This window comes from Actinia tenebrosa, unplaced genomic scaffold (assembly GCF_029948245.1).
Source record: "Actinia tenebrosa isolate PJP-AT-01 unplaced genomic scaffold, QUT_ActTen_1.0 PGA_scaffold10__47_contigs__length_13832649, whole genome shotgun sequence".
Classification (NCBI taxonomy): Eukaryota; Metazoa; Cnidaria; class Anthozoa; order Actiniaria; family Actiniidae; genus Actinia; species Actinia tenebrosa.
In genome coordinates this window covers 5458574-5478012 of record NW_028292570.1, presented here as the reverse complement: position 1 = coordinate 5478012, position 19439 = coordinate 5458574, and the positions used below count along the sequence as shown (strand labels likewise).

The following is a 19439-nucleotide window of genomic DNA, read 5'->3' as shown; positions in this document are numbered from 1 at the left end:
ACAGCGACAGCGACAGCGACAGCGACAGCGACAGCGACAGCCAGCGACAGCGACAGCGACAGCGACAGCGACAGCGACAGCGACAGCGACAGCGACAGCGACAGCGACAGCGACAGCGACAGCGACAGCGACAGCGACAGCGACAGCGACAGCGATAATAATCATTTGTATGCATCAAAAGACAAAATATTCCCTTCCTTCTTGTCATGCAGAATGGAAAATCTAAAGAAAAATGATTTGAAGTTTCTTGTTTATGCTAACTACAAAATCATGCAAAGTATGGGATACTTATGCGGCAAGTATGATTTACAATGCGAACCCTGCTACAGTGGATATTTCATTCATATTATCAATGATGACTTGCGATACTGTGTTAAATGCCCAGCAGGTGAGCACAAAACGATAAAGTACGTCGACGATGCTGCGGCCATCACGTGATGGCAGCCATGACAGGAGGCACAACAATAGTCTTTGGTAACTGGATTATTTTTCGTGCTAATCAGATCAGACCAGCTTCAATTGTTCCTGCCTCCTGTCATGGCTGCCATCACGTGATGGTGCAAAGCCTCTCTATATATAGTTTCGTGTGTTCGTCTTTCTTTTCTGGGTAAAGGTGATCGATTTGCCGTCTTAATTCATCTTTCGTTGTATTCTCTTGTGGTGAGATGTTAATAGCAATCGACGTCATTATTGTACCAAAGCTTTATTTGCCCCCTGAATACCCAATAATGCCTTGCAATCCAAGATGGCCGCTGTATCGTCAAAGTAGTCCATTAGCTGTTTTCAACCAGAAGCCCAATACCCGAAGCGTACATACGGATCCTCAGTCCCTCGAGAACAAGAGAACAAAGCTATAGCCGCCATGTTGGTAGAATGAATGAACCAGAAGAAATAATGAATAACTCTTCGTTATTTGCATTAATACGAATCTAAAAATAACCAGTCCGTGAAAATGAAAACTCTAGATAGGGGTACTAGTTGTATACTCGGGGAATGGCCTCTCGTTTCAACCTACATCATCATCCATCTAAAAGAATAATTTCAATTTATAATAAAATAAAAGCTTAATAATCTCATATATCGGTTAAAAAACCTACATATCCTGGCAAAATATCAAAGCTGTAGAGCATATGCCACATAGACTTGTGAAGTCCTTCAGTTTACTGTTCTAAATTGCTGTTTCGTAGGTGGATTTTACCAAGAGAGTGTCCCTCTCTAGTGTCCCTGATTAGTGTACTACTAGTGGTACGCTGGAAGACTGACACATTAATAAAGCTTATATATGTCAGTATGTATGCAAATAAATTATCACTTGAATTGTAGGTGGGTTTTACCAAGACGAGCTGGCTTACACAGGTGTCAAAGTGTACGGTCTGGGCTGCAAGCAGTGTCCACGTGGTACTTACGTCAAACCTGAAATGGTCCCAGGAAAATCCCAGTCAGACTGTAAATCTTGCCAACAAGGTACTGGAATGTTAATTAATTATTACCATCATCATCAACATCATTATTTTCATTATAAAAGACATATTTGCCTACAGACCTCGGGTTAATATTCTTTTTTTTTCTTTTTCCTCGAAGAGTGATTAAAAATACTTTTATGCATTGTACGGGATTTCTCAAACATGTTGTATATACAAAGACCACTGCCATAGTTGAGTACGCAAATCTCTGTGTTTATTCTTTGCACTATTAAATCTGGTAATGATCTGGTCAACTAGAATAAGTATGATCGATTAGTTAGCCTATTGCTGTGTTTACAATTGTTGTTTCTTATGGTAAAATGATTCACGAGGCGAAATACACAACAAAGGAATCAATTGTGCTACGGATTAAAACAGAAATACAATAAGGTTGAGGACTTACCAACGTTGGCAGGTCAGTTAAACAGTTCAACAAAGATATTAATCCAGAAAATCTAGTCTTACTTCAATCGAGTGATACACTATACTGAATTAAAAAGGTAGGACGCTAAGGGATTAAGTTAATCTCTTGTCGATCAAATAATTGGTAAATACGCTGATTACTATGGAAACAGCTACAGCATATATGAAAACAGCAAGATTCTATTTAACAATTTGACCTTTTGCTCACAATAAATGGATACAAACAATTGAAATTAGTTTGAAATGGTTTGTCTTTTTGGCTTTCAAACTAACCGTCACTTTTCGTTATTAGTGGTCTATCATTAATAGACCACTAGTAGCTCAGCCAATCGGCAATCAGAGCTCAAGATTTTTGATAGATAGTATGATTCGTGATGGATGGTATGTTTGAACTCAAATAATACAATGTTTGTATATATTTTTTTAATCTCAGGGACGGACCTTAAAAAACATGCAAAGTTTCGTGCGTGTGGTTGCCTTGTGGATCACTATCGCCTGGACCGATTTGGACCATGCTATGCATGTACAAAAGGTTATGTGTGTACCAATGAGGGCGTTAACCTAGCACCTGGATTCTACTGGGTTTGGGAAAGTAATGACACTTTACAAAACTACCTTGCCTTTAAAGATGACTTGAACATTACTGGAGAAAATTACAAAACAAGAAAATTCAAAGGAAAAGTTCCAGATCCTCACGCCTGCCCTTCTGCGCACACTTGCCTCGGAGGAAGCATGGCCTCGTGTGCCACAGGTTATACAGGACCTTTGTGTGCTGTTTGTAATAAGGGATACACTAACGTGATGGCACAATGTCGACCGTGTCCATCTCTTTCATGGGTCATAGCTCAAGCAGTTTTATTTGTGATATTCGTCGTCATACTCTTGGGACTCAGTATCTGGAAAACAAAGAAGGAATCAAAAGATATGACAGATCCATCAAGGTCGATTTCAGATATTTTTCTGGCAAGGCTTAAGATCATCATCGGTTTCTATCAAGTTTCTTCAGGCACGTTTGAATCGTTCTCGTATGTCAACTGGCCAGCACCCATTCTTATCGTTATGAAATACGCCAAAGCTGTTCAGTTGAACCTTCTACAAATAGTCCCCTTGAACTGTATCCATGACCAAATAAAAACAGATCCTTACACGTATTTCTTGACAAGTGTCGTCATAACAGTTGCTGTTGCAGTCACTGGCATCTTGCTGAACACTGTCATTACGTTCTACGCTAACAGGACATCCTTTTCTAGTACAAGAGAAAAACAGAGGAAATTCGCTGAATATAAACAGAGGAGTAACCGATGTTTGATCCTGATCCTTTTCATTACTTTCCCATCGACGTGCACCAGTGTCTTCCAGATGTTGCCTGCTGCATGTCACAGGATCTGCTCGTATGATGACCAGAACTGTAAATCATACCTCAAAGCTGATTACTCAGTACAGTGTGACACAGAAAAACATCAAATCTATGGGACCCTGAGCACAGTGACATTACTGTATTGCACTGGCTTACCATTGGCTCTCTTCTTGGTTCTCAAACGTGCACGAGGGAAAATAAAGAAAAACAGTGTCATCTTGAGCAGCCTTCGTTTTCTGTACGAAAACTACTCACCCAGCTGTTGGTTCTGGGAAATCTTAGAGCTGGTGCGAAAAATGTGTTTAAGCGCGATACTGATAATGATGAACGCTGAGAGCCGAACAAGTTTGGGTTTAACTGCAATGTTATCAGGTCTGTGTTCTGTTTCCTTTGCACTCTACAAGCCGATCGAAGACACGTTTGAGCACTGGTTACAACTAGTATCCCTGTTGGCAAGTTCTGTTAACTTTACTGTCGGGATGTTGATGAAAATTCCCAAGGAAGATTCGTCGTCAGGAATTACAAGCACAGCTGATGAGCTTACAATTACAGTCATGCTGATCGGAACTAATGCTGCAGTGATCATCATCATTATAAGTGAGAACGACTATTCTAGCTTATATTGTAATCGTACTCATTATGAAATACTGGGTTTTCTTGCATAGTTGCTCTTTCTTTCTTTCTTTCTTTCTTTCTTTCTCTCTTTCTTTCTCTCTTTCTTTCTTTCTTTCTTTCTTTCTTTCTTTCTTTCTTTCTTTCTTTCTTTCCTTCCTTCCTTTTTTTTTCTTTCTTTCTTCTTTTCTTTTAATTTGTTGTTGTTGTTGGTGTTTTGTTTTTTGTTGTTGTTTTTTTTTTCGTTTTTTCTGTTAATGTGTTAATTTTTCTCTAATTCATATAACCAATTATTTTAAAACTTCAACTTTCTAATTTTATCCTAATTATCAGCTCAATATCTGTCAAGTATCGTGGCTAAAATCAATAACTTGAAGAAAAATCCTCGATGTAACACATCGTGCTGTCTTGAGGTTCTTCAACTGGTCAGCGAAGCACATGGCGAAGTAACAGCCATTTGTAGTGAGCCGAGAATAATGAAGCAGGATACGAGCGGGAAAAATGACAATATCGAGACACTTGGCGATTGCCCCAGTAACATTCGGGACATTTTAGTCCAAGACAATGGACATGAACAAGATAAAGCTAATAATCAGGAAAGCAAGGCAATGGATACTAAATTTTAGGCAGGGGAGCTCGCCTCATCATCCAAACTATCTGCGCGTAGGAATTTTTTTTCTTTTTTTTTGCTTTTGTCAAGCATAAATTCATTTGATGTCGGAACTGATAAATAAACATTCCAGAGGACAGATTGGAAAAAAAATCTCTTCTCGTAAGATTGGTTTGCATGTCAAGCTTGCATAAATAGCTGTCGCTCAAAAACAAAATCAATATTACGTAGATTCAAGCTCGCGAGCTGGTTAACTTAGTCCAATACACCTTCTCGACTCGGGCGTAATGTTTTCCCATTTCAGACCTGGTGTCATTCCTTTGAGAATAAGATCTTTCGTTTGAGCTGTATCCATATTCATGTGTCTTCTCATGTGCAACTGTTAAACAAAGAAATGATACTCTATGGAATGACACGTGCTCTGAAATGGGAGAACAATTCGCTCGATCCGAGGTCTATTAATGACGAAAATTATAATTAATAACTTTTGATTACCAAGCCATACAAAAAGAATAGAATATCACATCCTCGCATATCAGAAAATATTTCTATTACATTAGAGGCAAATGTGGCGGGAAAAATTTGCTAGTACGCATTGGTGATCTTTCTATTTTTAATAGTTTGCAGCTAGTGATATCCCCAGTGACCTATCTAATCCGCGCAGCGTTAATATTCCTTTACTGCGGTTTTCCATATTCTTCGAACTCAGACATTTTAATGGTTTGTTGTGAAATTGTTTTTTTACTGCCGCCAGTCATTTGATTTGCTGATTTGTTGCTTGCCGGCTTATGCATGGCGTATTGCTTATTACATCAATTTTAATCAAACTTTGCAAGGCTCGAAAGACTGAAGCAGCTTTACCTGTTCGACAGCTATACAAGGAATAACTATAGCGTACACTATGTGTGATTTGTTTAATAAAGCATTGCGACGTTATCAATATAATTGCCAAATTAATTATACATTTTATATGGTATTAATATCATTAAGAACAGCAGTAGTAGTAGTTGTTCTTGCTGTTGATGTTGTTGTTCCGTTGTTTTGACCTTACGTTAACCTGTCTATATATATATATATATATACATACACCGGATCGCTAAAACTTTGACATTCATTGATATATATTTATATGTATTATTATTTTTATTATATATTTATTTCCTTAATCAATACAACTTTGTCATTTCAGAAACTGGGGTACTTTACCCGTGAAAAAGAAACAAAAGGAAATAATAAGGTCAATTAGGCTACTGACTATTTCATGGTCCTTTGTGTTCCTGGCCTCCCACCGGTACAAAAGAATCGTGGAACTGACAATAGAAAAAAGGGGACATATATATATTTATATATAAATATAAGAAATCTGTGAATCAATTTTCCGTAAAATAGTGCTCAATCAAGGGCACTAGGACACCGAATGTGGTTGGATTTCTATAGGTTTTTTTTCCTTTCGATTATTTGAATTAAATCAACGTTATACTTGTTTACTTATCTTGTGTCCGTGTTCCTTCGTCCGCTGTTATAATGCAGACGTTTTCATTCCAAAGGTCAAACGGTTTGAATAGCCTATGAGCGTTACTTCTTTAACGGCCGTTCCGTACTTGACTCTGTTAATTTGTACTATACCAACAACAACGCGACCGCGTGATGCTCCTTACGTCAGTAATATTCAACCGTCCAGAGTTAATATGGTTAATCAAATTCACCTTAAGTTCCATATAGAGCCCCGGGGTAGGCTACTAGCCTGCTTGCCATTGTTCTCTCGTCTGCTCGCTTAATCAATTATTTTGAAAGGTGGGGTGGCAGTGTGTTTACACAGCGATGACAGATGCAGCACCAACGCTAGTGTACGAACCACTGTCGAGCCTAGACATGGGGTAACACGATCTCCCTCGGCATTAGTAGTATTTTCGGCATGAGTAACATTTTCGCTTCAATTGCAAAGAAAGTTACTAACTCTCCTTAGAATATTAGAGTCCAATTAGAGGGAAGCATATCTTGAACCCCGGGGTTCTGTTTAAATTACTATTACGAAATATCGTAAGAAATTCCTTTATTGTAGTCCTTTGAGTAAAAAGTGTGTGGTAATAGCGTGCTGTCGTTGATCTATGGTACTTAAATCTCTAATGTCCTGTAGTGTGTTAAGTTATAGAGGCCGTAATCTGGTAGTCACGTCTTAGGGTTCGAATTACTAGCGTTCGGGTCCGAGTGTGGGCCGAGGGAGATCGTGTTACCCCTGTCTAGGCTCGACAGTGGTTCGTACACTAGCGTTGGTGCTGCATCTGTCATCGCTGTGTAAACACACTGCCACCCCACCTTTCAAAATAATTGGATTAAGCGAGCAGACGAGAGAACAATGGCAAGCAGGCTAGTAGCCTACCCCGGGGCTCTATATGGAACTTAAGGTGAATTTGATTAACCATATTAACTCTGGACGGTTGAATATTACTGACGTAAGGAGCATCACGCGGTCGCGTTGTTGTTGGTATAGTACAAACAGAGTCAAGTACGGAACGGCCGTTAAAGAAGTAACGCTCATAGGCTATTCAAACCGTTTGACCTTTGGAATGAAAACGTCTGCATTATAACAGCGGACGAAGGAACACGGACACAAGATAAGTAAACAAGTATAACGTTGATTTAATTCAAATAATCGAAAGGAAAAAAAAAACTATAGAAATCCAGCCACATTCGGTGTCCTAGTGCCCTTGGCTCAATACATCGATAGAAGTAGAGCAGAATATTTTTTTGAGAAGAAAAAGTCAAGACAACATTTTTCCCGACAAGCCTGTTTCGTGAATTGCTTCACTCTTCAGGGGATTTAATGATAAGAATATTCGTTACTATCATTTATATAGAAAAAGTATACATAATTAATTAGTGGATGTAGTTTAGCTGTTGCGTAGTAATGCTTTGTTTCTGTGGCGGCATGAAGATACAAGTTCGTTTCGCTTATTTAATGATGAGAGTTCCGGTCGATAGATTATTAGAAACTTTTCTTTAAGACAAAGGTTACATCTTTAGCTGGAGCTGTTGTAGGAGGAGCTTGAAGATAGGACGCGCCATAAAATGATATATAAATATATATCAATGAATGTCAAAGTTTTAGCGATCCGGTGTATATAATATAAATATGTATATATATATCTAACCTGTTTTATGAAAAGGTAACCCCCCTTAACATGAGCTTGGTTAGGTGGTCAGAATTTCACACTGGAGTGCTTTAGAAGTGAAGGGTCATTTCTTGGTTTGGCGCGTTGTGCACACAACCCTAACTCCGCCCCCCTCCCCTCCCCACCACCGGGACCCCAAATGTCAGCCATCTATATAGCACTAATGGGTCTCTTACCTTAATAATCTTGTCACTTTTTCAGGTGCGCATGCACTGACTGAGTCTTGGGCCTGGGGGAAAAAAACAACAAAAAACAAAACAAAACAAAGCCAAGCTTAGGGCTGAGAGTGGAACAAAGGCAGGGAAGTGTTGACGTCAGAACTAGGCTTGGCTGATCTGATTCTATGCCTTTTAACATCTACATCTACATTTTATTGTCAGCAGGAACTATACATTAAGTTATCATGCTAACTATGGGAAAATTAAATAAATAGATAAATAATAAAAAATAAAATATAAAATATACAATAAAAAGTACAATATTTGGTAAATCAAATGGCATAGCATGCAAATGCTTGGAGACCAACAACAAAACAAGAATACTTAAAAAAGCTGCAATTGACGTATTTCAAATTTAATTGATCTGCGCCACTAATGTTTCGTACATTAAGGTGGAACCAAACTAATTCAGAGCGAATTTTGGACAATTTTATACTTGCTCGCTTCGCAGAACTAGAGCGTCAATTTAATTGGATTTTTCATATAATATGCATGGATTGTCCTATATTATAACAGTGTAATTCGCTCTGAATAAGTTTGGTTCCACCTTAATATAAATGATTACTCCTCGTACGTCACAGCATTAGCATTTGGCATGGAAAAACTTTATAACTTCAAGAAACATCACTCAAACTGAAAAAATTTTTATTTTACCCCATGTAGAATCAATACTGTGAATATTGTCAGAAGGGTGAAAGGCACTTCTGAAGAACTTCTGCTTAGGGGGTTAGCTCGGCTAATGCGGATGAAGGATAGAATACAATGATAGTCGCGAGTTATTTTTATATTCAAAATAGTTTACAACACAAAAGACAAAAAAAAAAGATGTGCCCTTCGTAATAACAAATTATGTCTTGAATTCAAACTAATTTATTTGATTTTTGCCGATTCTCTAATTGACTTTGGTTAGCACAACTCTCTAAAAAGACCAGCAGATCCAGCTGATTGCTTTGAAAAATTGATTGCATGTCTAAATCCTAATTCCCACTTGCTGTGAATGTATGACTTCATCATAAATGCCCCTTGCTCGAGGGCCTGATAAAATGTTTATGTCTTATACAACTTGGCTACTCATATTGTAAAAGGCTCGTGTTCACTGGTGCGTTGCTTGCATAGGCGGGCCTAAAAGCCACTCCTTTATTTGTTAATATGGAACAAACCTCATGGTGTTTGCACTCGGAATATCTTACAGAAATATAGGGTAGCCCTTACGGAGGATTTCCTTCAGCCATACGGGTAGCAACATTTCCAATCAACGAGCACTTTCTTGGTGAGTAAAGAACTGATATGTAACAAGCTTTTCTTTATTCTCATTGAATTGTTTTTTATTACAAATTTAACAAAGTCCTACGTGCAAATGAGCAACGAAATAATAACCTTAATTATAGTTGACTAAAATCTTGGTGAGAATATTAAATTTCATTCGAAATGCTTTGAATATATTCAGGCATAATAATTATTTATATTATCATAAAAAATCGTGTATGTTAATGAAAACCTTATTAATTAATCTTATGTGAAGTGGCTCCAACTCATTTCCAAGAAAAATTTACAGACACTTATTTCAACTCTCATTTCAACTCTTCTTATCTCGATTATTAGATGTACCAGGTTTGATTTTTTACTCGTAAATCTTCAAACGTAGTGCAGCCGTGCTTTTCCTACTATTGCAATTATTGGCATGTTTAGTTTGTATGTCTATCTTGCCACGCAACTTGCACTCGATAGATTTTCTCCAAACTTGGCAGACAGAATTATGACAACATATTTATCAAGAATCTTAGTAATTTCATAAAAATCGTTAGATTTTTAAGCCAACAAGAGCGAGGTCAATATGGTAGAAAACCACCGTTAGAATATCGGCCCTTGGTAAACACGACTCCAAAATAATATTTCGAATACACCGTTACAGTCAAATGGTTTCATTATGCGAATATTGAAATTTACCACTAGCTGTTGCATAATGCAATTGAAATGCTGCGAGTATGTATAAGATGAACTTTATTTACACACGCTATCCTAAATCAACAAATACTGTTTTCCATTAGGGGCGTGCCGCAATAGAAACGCTTTCAAAAATATACATAAAAAACTAATGTAAGCATAATATATTAGATAAAAGATGTGTAAAGAAAACAAATGATAGTAAAGGCCAAAGGAGTAATATCCACAATTTCCGTTTAAAGATTGTAAGCGATTTGCAGCTTCGTATTTCCTCTGGTAGTGCATTCCATAGCTTAGCACCACTATAACTACAACTGTTTTTCAAGAATTCCGTTTTGGGTACAGAAGGAAGAAAAAATTTGTTTGTTGTTTTTCTCAACCTGTAGTTACTGCTCGAGGCATGTGAATCCTTGAAAAGTCGTTGTAACCTTGTTGGTACTATGCCATTCGACGCTTTAAACATTAATTTAGCTTTTACTTGGTCTCTTTGTTCCGCAAGGGTGGTCCAGCCCAGTTTGCGCATTGCGATCTCTGATTAACCTGCTTCGTTCTTGCAGTTCGTGATCAATCTAGCGCATCTATTTTGTAGACGTTGCAGTCTTTGGGCAAGACCCTTCCCAGGCGAATCCCAAACTTCACAGCAGTAGCTAAAGTGGGGTTGAACTAGACCATTAAATACAGAAATGAGTTAGCTACGGTCAGCAAAGTCTTTGAGCCTCTTCATAGCGCCTATTGCACACGAGGCTTTTTTGGCAATATCATCGGTATGCTTATCCCACGTGAGAGAATTATCAATTCGCACACCAAGGGTCTTTGAGTCATAGACTCTCTTGATTGGTTCATCCCCAATTGTAACGCTAGGTTGCTCATGGAGGCTATTCAATTTGGGATTGGAACCAATAAGCATAAATTCGGTCTTTGCTATATTGAGGCTCAATTTATTTGCCGACAGCCACTTTTTATAAGATAATATCAAAAGATGTTTATGGTATGTAACATCAGTTTCCTCTGATCTTTTTCTTTTGTGACATTAATTGTCTTTCTCTATTCAATTCAAGTGAAAGAGAGCATAAATATTCCTCAGCAGTACCATTTACTGATCTACGGTGGCGGCAGACCAGTGTTCGATTGATGGTTTTCACGACGGCCATGTTGGAAGACTTTAACATAAAAGAATTTTCAATGAATTCTTTTGTTATATCCTCCAACATGGCCGCCGTGTCTTTTGTTATTTAATTCTATTGGGAATGGTTGAAACCCATCAATTGGCAAAGTCTGAGCACATGACAGCGCAGAAATACTCATGAAAGAGCATTCTCTTACGCGTAAAATGTCATTAAATCGTTTATGACCTTGATGAATGCTTCCAGCAATAAATAAGCTTGTGTTGGACATAATTAGAGTACCAAAAAGAAGGCTTATTTTGTCCTTAAGAAGCGAACCTCGGTAAACAACAAATCGTCCAACGTAAATCAACGTTCCACAAATTCGTCATAAAACGCGCTGAACAAACACATTGCATACTCCGAGAATCATCTCGACAACCACAAATCGAGATTTTTCTAGCATATAGCACACAGGAATCCCAATTGTAAAGATTAGTCTTGCTTCTTTCCGAGAATACGAAGACTCAGGATTGGGAAAAAATACCGATTCAAAACTCGAATTGTGATTGGATTATTCCCTATAAGTAGAAACACCATAATTCAATCAGAATTCGAGTTTTGAATCGGTTACTATTTAGGAATCCCGAGTGTTCGTGTTTTGAGAAATTTCAATTTTCGAATAATGAAACCATTAATGGAATCTAGGGGGGGTAAGCTTGAGCCCTTTTTTTGTAAAAGGCTAAATGTTTGAGTTACCACATATGAGAAAGTTCGACTTGCTATGCCTGGTTTACAGCACGAACCTTCGTAGGCGAGCGGGAAGCGTTGAAGGAAACGTTTTTTAAATGCTTTCATATTTTCGGAATTGTGAACTGAATCATAACTACTGTTTTTCTTTCCCTAAACCCGAAGACATGCATTTGATGGATTGTTTCTCGCCATTATTATCTTATTACTAGCGGGAACAATTAATTCAGAACGAATATTTAACCGCTTCAGTGATTTTTACCCATATTCCTTTCGGTCTAGTCGCGTAGGCTTGAATTGACTGTATAACTAAGTTAGCTTTGTGATCATTATCCACTGATGATTGTTTTGCAAGCCAATATGGCTTCATGTTTTGCATTGGCAGACGAAGAAACAACAAAAAACTGAAAAGTTCAAGCGAAAACGTGAACTTTAGAAAGAGCACCGGCGTCTGGATAAATTTTTTTTGTAAATGGGTCTCGGAAAGACCACTTAAGTAGTCCCAAATGTGTACAACAGCTCCAAATGGGACTGAACGGCATCGCTGGAAATAATTTAGCGCAATCATCTTGTTCTGGAACTTAATCTGTCAAAACGACACTTTAATCGGTCTCTTCCTTTGAATTCTGAGAACTTTGTTGACAGGAATCTAGTTTTATGTATGTTTTTATGGGTTTACTTGATATTTTAAGTTTCCTGTTCTTTCGGTTGAAGCATTTGTTTAGGATTTAATCTAAGTTAAAATTTTATTCAGCGGGATCAAAGGTAAACTTGCCAAATCATTATTGTTTAACTCTCAGTGATCGATGATATTCTTAAGAATGAGGATGAGGATGAGGAGGAGGAGGAGGAGGAGGAGGAGGGGGATGGGGATGGGGATGGGGATGAGGATGAGAATACAAATAGGAATAGGAATAGGAATAGAAATAGGAATAGGAATAGTAATAGTGAGAGTGGTTTTTCGCGCAAATGATGCACACTTGAAAGCTCGAAAATTGACCTGAATTCTTAGCATTTGTGTTAATCGTAGATTTTTTCTTGTTCTTTTTCATTTCTTCTACATCGAACTTGTACAATAGCAAGATAAAATATTTAATTATTTTCTTTCTTTCAAATGTTTGAAATAAGATCACACAAGTAAAAGAAACAATTCTCAATTTATGCGCAATTTATTTATTATAATTTAGGAACCTTAGCTACTTTGGGAAGCAGCAATGTCTTGCATCAAGTTAACTACTTTGATGCTAACGCTGGTGCTGCTGGCCAGTCCTGATGTCCAATGTCAAGCAGAAAGCTTTACCAAGACTCTCTCCTTGCTTCTAAACTCGAGAAAGGAGATGGTGGAGGCCTTGGTATCCATAAAGAAAAACGTCGATCAATATGATGGACTCCAAAGATATATCCAAGCATTGGAGGATCTACAACTGAACGTCAAGAAATTTATGAGCGCATCCCTGTCAGGGGCCGATCGCAAAGAACTTTTACAGAATCTGAAAGACAGCATTTCATCCATTTTATTGCCTGAGACATTGTACAAGAGTTATACCTTGGCAAAGGAATATGGTCAAATCAAAACGTTTTGGAGCAAAATGAAAACTGAAATAAATGTTTTGCTAGCTCCTGGTGACCGACATCACGTTATTCCTTTGTCATCCATTTGTCCAAGTCGTTTGTCCTTGAGAAACATTTCATCAGCACTGGTTTGCGAGAATAGCTTGTCATGTACAAAGAAGGGAAAACCATACTCTACCTTTAGTGGTTGGTCTCTACCTCGAACTAAAGTACGGTATGAAAAGACGAATAACAGGTTTGGCCTTCCGAGGTATGGTTCATTTGGCAAGCCGAATTTCCGAGAAAAAACACAATTTATCCATCATTACCAAAAAATAACAGAAAAGATTCCTCCTCAACGTATTTACGGGCACGAGGACAATCTTAAAAAAGGCTGTACAAAGAAAGGTAACCAATGCAACGTTGGGAAAGCTTTACCAATAATGACTGGAATTTTTTGGCATGAAGTTGATTACATGATCCTACAAAAACTGTGTCCTCAAAGCTGCTCATCTAACGGCTGCAACTATGCAAATTTTGACCATGTTCTCGACGAAGCCGCTATTCTTACGATCTACGCTAAAAATCTTCCAAATTATTTCGAAACAACCTGGAAAAAAATCATTGGTGATTTTCAGCGTAAGAAAGGTTTTAAGGATATTGAAATTGCGGTCTCTGTAGTGGAAGATAACTATAAAGACTTCGAAACTGCCGAACCTGCATGTACCCGACTGAGGTTTAACAAGGCTTGCAAATATGCAAATATATATAACAGCTATCACATTTTGAAAAGTGCAGTTCAACGTAACAAAAAAACGCGACTTGTTAAAGACCTTCGCTTGTACGCTAAAATGGACCACGCAAAAATGATAGAGATGCAAAAAAGATGAAATGAGGCACATAAACGTTATGAGGTCAATTAAAGCTCTAGACGAGAACTTGAAACATTCTGTCTCAGGAATCTCCAGGTATTTTCAAGGAGCTGCTAAATTTGAAGAAAGCATAGCAAATGCTGATGTTGCCTCTATAAAAGGAGAACTCGACAAGTATGAAGTACAAATGTCAGATGTCCAAAGGGAACTGGAAAAAAAGCTCGAAAGAATCATGAAATTAATGATGGCTCTACTGAGCGCGAATCTGGCAGAGAAAGCGACACAACTAACAGTACTCGTGGCTCAAGAATCAAATCCTTTAAAACTCCTTTTTAATGGTCCAGATGCTGCGGCGGTGCTAGAGACGGCAGGAGAGGTTGCGGACGCAACCTCGCAAGTTGTAAAAGGAACAGCGCTAATAAAATCCCTCAATGAACTTACAAAAGATTCTTTGAAGCTATTCCGTGATTTTAATCAAAATGCGATTCAACTTTCCTCTCTTGAAAACGTCGTTAGCAAAATAAGACATGGCAAGTCTTCAAGCATTGGTCAAGATGCTGCAAGGTTTATTGAGGAATATGATAAATACTCTCCAAAAGTATCTCGATCCGATATTGCAAAAAACAATGCCTTTTCGTCTGCATTTAAGGAGGCAGTTTGCGCTCTTTTAGAACACTCGACGAAATAATGGATTTGGTCATCATATGTCCGCTTGGCAAATGTTGGGCAAATATGGTGCTCTATATTTGCCCATACATTTGCCTATGCAGGCAAAGGTCGGGGTAAATTTCTAATAAATTTGCCATTGCTTTGCCATACATCTGAACACATGGGTAAATATGTTATATATTTGCCCTTAGTTTAGACGCATTTACCCAGTGGGGATATATGATAACCGTTTTTGCCCTATATTTGCCCTATTGTCAAATGAAGGGCACATATGAAATCAACTTTGCACTAGGCTTTGCCCCATATTTACCTGGGGAGCAAATACAATACCCCAAACTGAGTATATCCGATGTGAGGTTTCCGTTTCAATTTATTGCAATCAAAACTTTTCAAAACAACTCAATAATTTTTCAACTGAATTATGATGGATGTTGGCTTGTTTTTACGACTTACGAGGGGGGAGTGCATGCAGGTCCATCTCAGTCATATGTGTCAATTTTTTCTCCTAACGCATGACATCAATGTTGCGACCACATTAATTCAATCATTGTTTTGCTTTGATGTCATGAAAGTGAGGTTATATGCGTTGATACACACAGGAAAAAACGCGGACGATGTATTTTTAATATGCGTAAGTCGTACATGCGTTTTTTCCAGTGACAATAAGAAAACTCATTAACCCATTAACCTCAGCTGCATTTCAAACCGCTAACATCTGTAATATTATTTGAAGCATCAATTTTGTTTAGTCTAAACATATGAATTCATCTTTTTTATTGGCAATATATGCAATTTCATTCATAATTATTTTAATTCATCTAATTTTAAACTCATCAAAGAATTCATTCAATTTTCATTTTGACTATCTAGTTACTGATGCACAGTTCAAACAGTTTATTTTTGATAGCTTTGAATATTTTTCCTGGATGATACTTTACTGTCATCTCCATCATCCGTACAATTTACGTTGTAAAGGACAAACAATTAATACTCTTTCTTTGTCAATAACATCGTAAGCAGCAACAAACTGGCTGTGTATCCTTTGTATGGGAATGAATGTAGAGGGCCCTTCCATTTCAAACAAGTTTCTGCACCAAATTTCATGTGGTCTGCCAATCCTGTGTCTTTCTGGATGTCGCTGATACCATCGAACCTTTGCCATACACAATGATTCCTGCTTGCCATCAATTATAATGGTTTGTTTAAGAAAGAAATCGACAACACCGGGGCGCAAGTCAAATGAATCGGTCTCAATACTGCCACTATATTGGCCACACCAACTTGCAAGAATGAAGGAAGAACGTTCCAGTCTAGAGTCAGAGGACCCTAGCTTTGTCCCCGAATATCCAATGGTACTAATTCTCTCAAACGTATCGGTAACACATTCAATGACCGAGTGTTGAGGTAAAATTGTTTCATAAGCTTTAAAGAGATATTCTGTATAGTCATCATCAAGAACATCAATGGATCGAGGTGAAAAACATGAGTATGCATTCATATTGCTCCACTCTAAGCAACGTAGTACTTGACCAACTGAAAGATTAAGTGTTGATGGTATTGATGGGATGCTTTCGCCAAGTGTTCCTACTTGTTGTGCCTCCTGAAGAAGTTGAAATACTGGTTGGAAAGTTTCTCGAAATCTCTCTGGTAAAGGGATATCTCTTAGTTCATGCTTTTGGAGAAATTTTCTCATGATTTGTATTTCAACAGATCTATTGTTAGTTCGAAACGCTCCTAAAATCCCATTGAAACGTTCGAAGCTGAAAAGCCAAAATGAATATACAGGCCCGTAATCTAAAATACATTGTTTGAGGTGCAGGTGTAGATGCATGTTTGGCGTAACACGTTCCTTTCCATATCTTTTTTCAAACGATTTACAAAATTCCACTAGGTAATCATGTCCTTCTTGTAGCTCTTCAGTTGTAATAAGTGGAGAGCAAAGGTGAAAGCAGGACAATACGAATAACCTCCACAGCTCCAAATCATCTGTTGGAACGATATTCCAAATTCAGAATACAGAATACAAGAGAGTCCATGTTTTCCACTGATCAGCAGTAAATCCTCCAAACGATGTTGATATCTTTTTCGGGAGACGCCCAATAAATGATGGTGCTTTGACGTCATCTACCTTTTCCTGGATTTTATTCAAATTTTCTTTAGAAATAATTGGCGTTTCAGCATTTAGCCATACATTTTTCATTAAATGTTTTGCTGTCCCTAAAAACAAATTGTGCATAGGATCAACAACATGGTAACGAGTACAATCGAAGTAAGGCAACTGTAAGAGTTCAGAATATCTTGTTCCAGTGGAAGTTTCAATTTGGTTTCGTTCATCAGCGGTTGTTGCATTGAGTATTTTCTGAGCCTCTCTTCGATGCTCTTCATTTGTCCTTGGTGTATCGTCATCTTCGAAACCTGAAAAATCCATGCTACTAAAATCTCCGGGAAAAAATCTTGTGCACTTTGAGCACCCTCGGTGAGCAGTACATCCTAAGAAACCGCAAACTTTTCTTAGTGCAGGAATGTCACAAGCAATACAAAGGAGGGCAGCTCGAAAACATCTTGCTGTTCTACTCCCATGAGGCCGAACTTGGATGCCTTCGTGCCACAATAAGTTCAATTCGGCTACAAGTGGTTGTAAGTACGTATTGATATTCAATTTGGGCTCGTGTGGACCAGGTATTACCCCAACTATTATTACGTTTTCCTCTTTGTACCTTTCTTTTCTCGGAAGATTTAGGAGGACCATATATATGACTCCAACGCTATAGACACTGTGCTTAAAAGGCTGAAACCAGTCAACATTCAGCATAAAAGCATAATTATTAGGCTGGGCAAGGAAAGGAGTGCCGTTAAAATATTGCCAATCTTTCCACACTTGGCCATCGTAAATATCAACTAAATATCGTCCGGTACATTCCGATTTCTCCAAATCTCACATTTTTGTACAAAGTCTGGTCGCTTAATAAAGTGAGTTAGAGTGTCTCTGATGCTTTTATAACAATAAACTTATGTGGGTACAATTTTGTCTGTCCATTTTTCAAACGAATTTCCTTAAGCAATTCCGCTCCACAAGGTGTGCGGCGAAACAATTGACGGTGATTCGGAAAAAGCAATGTGAGAACATGGTTTAGCAATGACACGCCCGAATCTTGTTGTTATGCAGTCTTGAAAACGGTATAGGGTGTCGCATTTCGGACAAACAACATACTTTGAATGCTTATCTTTAAAGAAAGATAATTTTTCAAGAGTTTGAAGGAGCTCGGGAAAACCAATACTGCGGTTGGGAAAATGATTGGCGAAAGCTCACACAAAACCTCAAAAATCGCTTTAAAAAAGGCGAGGAGAATATCAATGCCTCGGTCTGGTACAGAAAAGTATGCAGACCAAAAGCACACAAACAAGGCAATCCAGTTAATAAGGGTCACTCGGGAACTTGCTTCGACGGCAACGCTTATTTCTGCACTAGATTGTTCAAAATCTCTTTCTACGTCTTCGATATCAATATCCCAAGTTTCAACCAATCTCCTTCTTTCATTTCCTCTTATCTCTTCATGGTCAGATTCACTGTCCAACTTGTCATCCAAAAACACTTGATCTTCTTCCTCAAAGTTATTTATTCCGTCTCCTTTAAACATAAGCAAATACGATGTATTTTATTCATTCGGCATTGTATAACTGCAACATAGTATAAGATAAAGTCTGAAACCATTATAATACTAGAAAAAAAAAATGTCAGTAAAAAAAACCTCATGGGCTAAGGGACCGGTCATTATTTAAGTTGGGGGGGGGGGGGGAGAAAAAAATTGGGGGGGGGGGGGGGCCTGAAATTTTTGCTAGTGAAAGTCTTGAAATTTAAAAATGACTTTTAGGGAAAATTTTTAAAATTTTTACTACAATCCATGGGGGGTTTTCGATAAACTTGGATGCCTTCAAATGGGGGGCCTTGAAATTTTTTTGCGTCACTGACAATTTCTCCTCCACCCCCCCCCCCCCCCCTACCTCCAACTTAAATAATGACCGGTCCCTAAATGTATAATTTTGACCCAAATTTTGCTCTGAAAATAAATGATTTCCATTGAAAATAAAATATAAATTTCTAAGTCAGCAAAACAACAATTTATAATTCGTGAAAGAAAAATGATAAATCGAAAATAAAAAACCCAAGAGACATATTAAATAAATTACTTATAATTGTATTTCTCTAACTTGACAAACATGTTTGCCGGATACCATGCTATCTCAGGATGACCACAGTCATGAATTGATTTGGAGACAAAATGTACAGCAATATCCATTTGAACATAGTAAATTCTTTTTGGCGTTTTAAATGAGTTATCTCTAGCTATGATTTTATAAACTCTTTGAATTGAACTTTCTGAATGACACTGCGGTTTCATGGCCACCATACGCCGATTACTTAAGAATGCACCCTTCTTAAAGTACCGGTGTTGTGCAAACACGGGCTAGCTAGAACCTCGACCCGAATCCTTGTCCTCTAACTTACTCCTCGCGTCCCTCAACCCTCCAAATGTATGTAAGGTCGTCCTTCTCCCTCAGTGGGCCGTGGCTGTCATTGTGCAGACACTCAGCCCGCTTGTTGCAAGATTTAGTCTTTTCTCTTGCGCGTTTTGTTTCACCATTTTCAAGATTATCTTCCTCTCATCTTTCCGTCGCTAGCTGTGTCAACGGAC

General features: G+C 38.1%; 2 protein-coding genes across 2 annotated transcripts; both read left to right on the top strand.

Moving 5' to 3' along the window:
* The first annotated feature begins 213 nt into the window (after window positions 1–213).
* LOC148912847 (uncharacterized) lies at window positions 214–3195 on the top strand. The gene is made up of 4 exons (XM_089026320.1): window positions 214–388; window positions 1324–1464; window positions 2320–3081; window positions 3137–3195. Exons 1-4 carry the CDS (start codon window positions 214–216, stop codon window positions 3193–3195), a joined length of 1137 nt encoding a protein of 378 aa, XP_088882446.1.
* LOC116291056 (uncharacterized) lies at window positions 3127–5398 on the top strand. Its single transcript, XM_031698179.2, has 2 exons — window positions 3127–3840; window positions 4189–5398. Exons 1-2 carry the CDS (start codon window positions 3246–3248, stop codon window positions 4479–4481), a joined length of 888 nt encoding a protein of 295 aa, XP_031554039.2. The 5' UTR covers window positions 3127–3245; the 3' UTR covers window positions 4482–5398.
* The last annotated feature ends 14041 nt before the right edge of the window (window positions 5399–19439 follow it).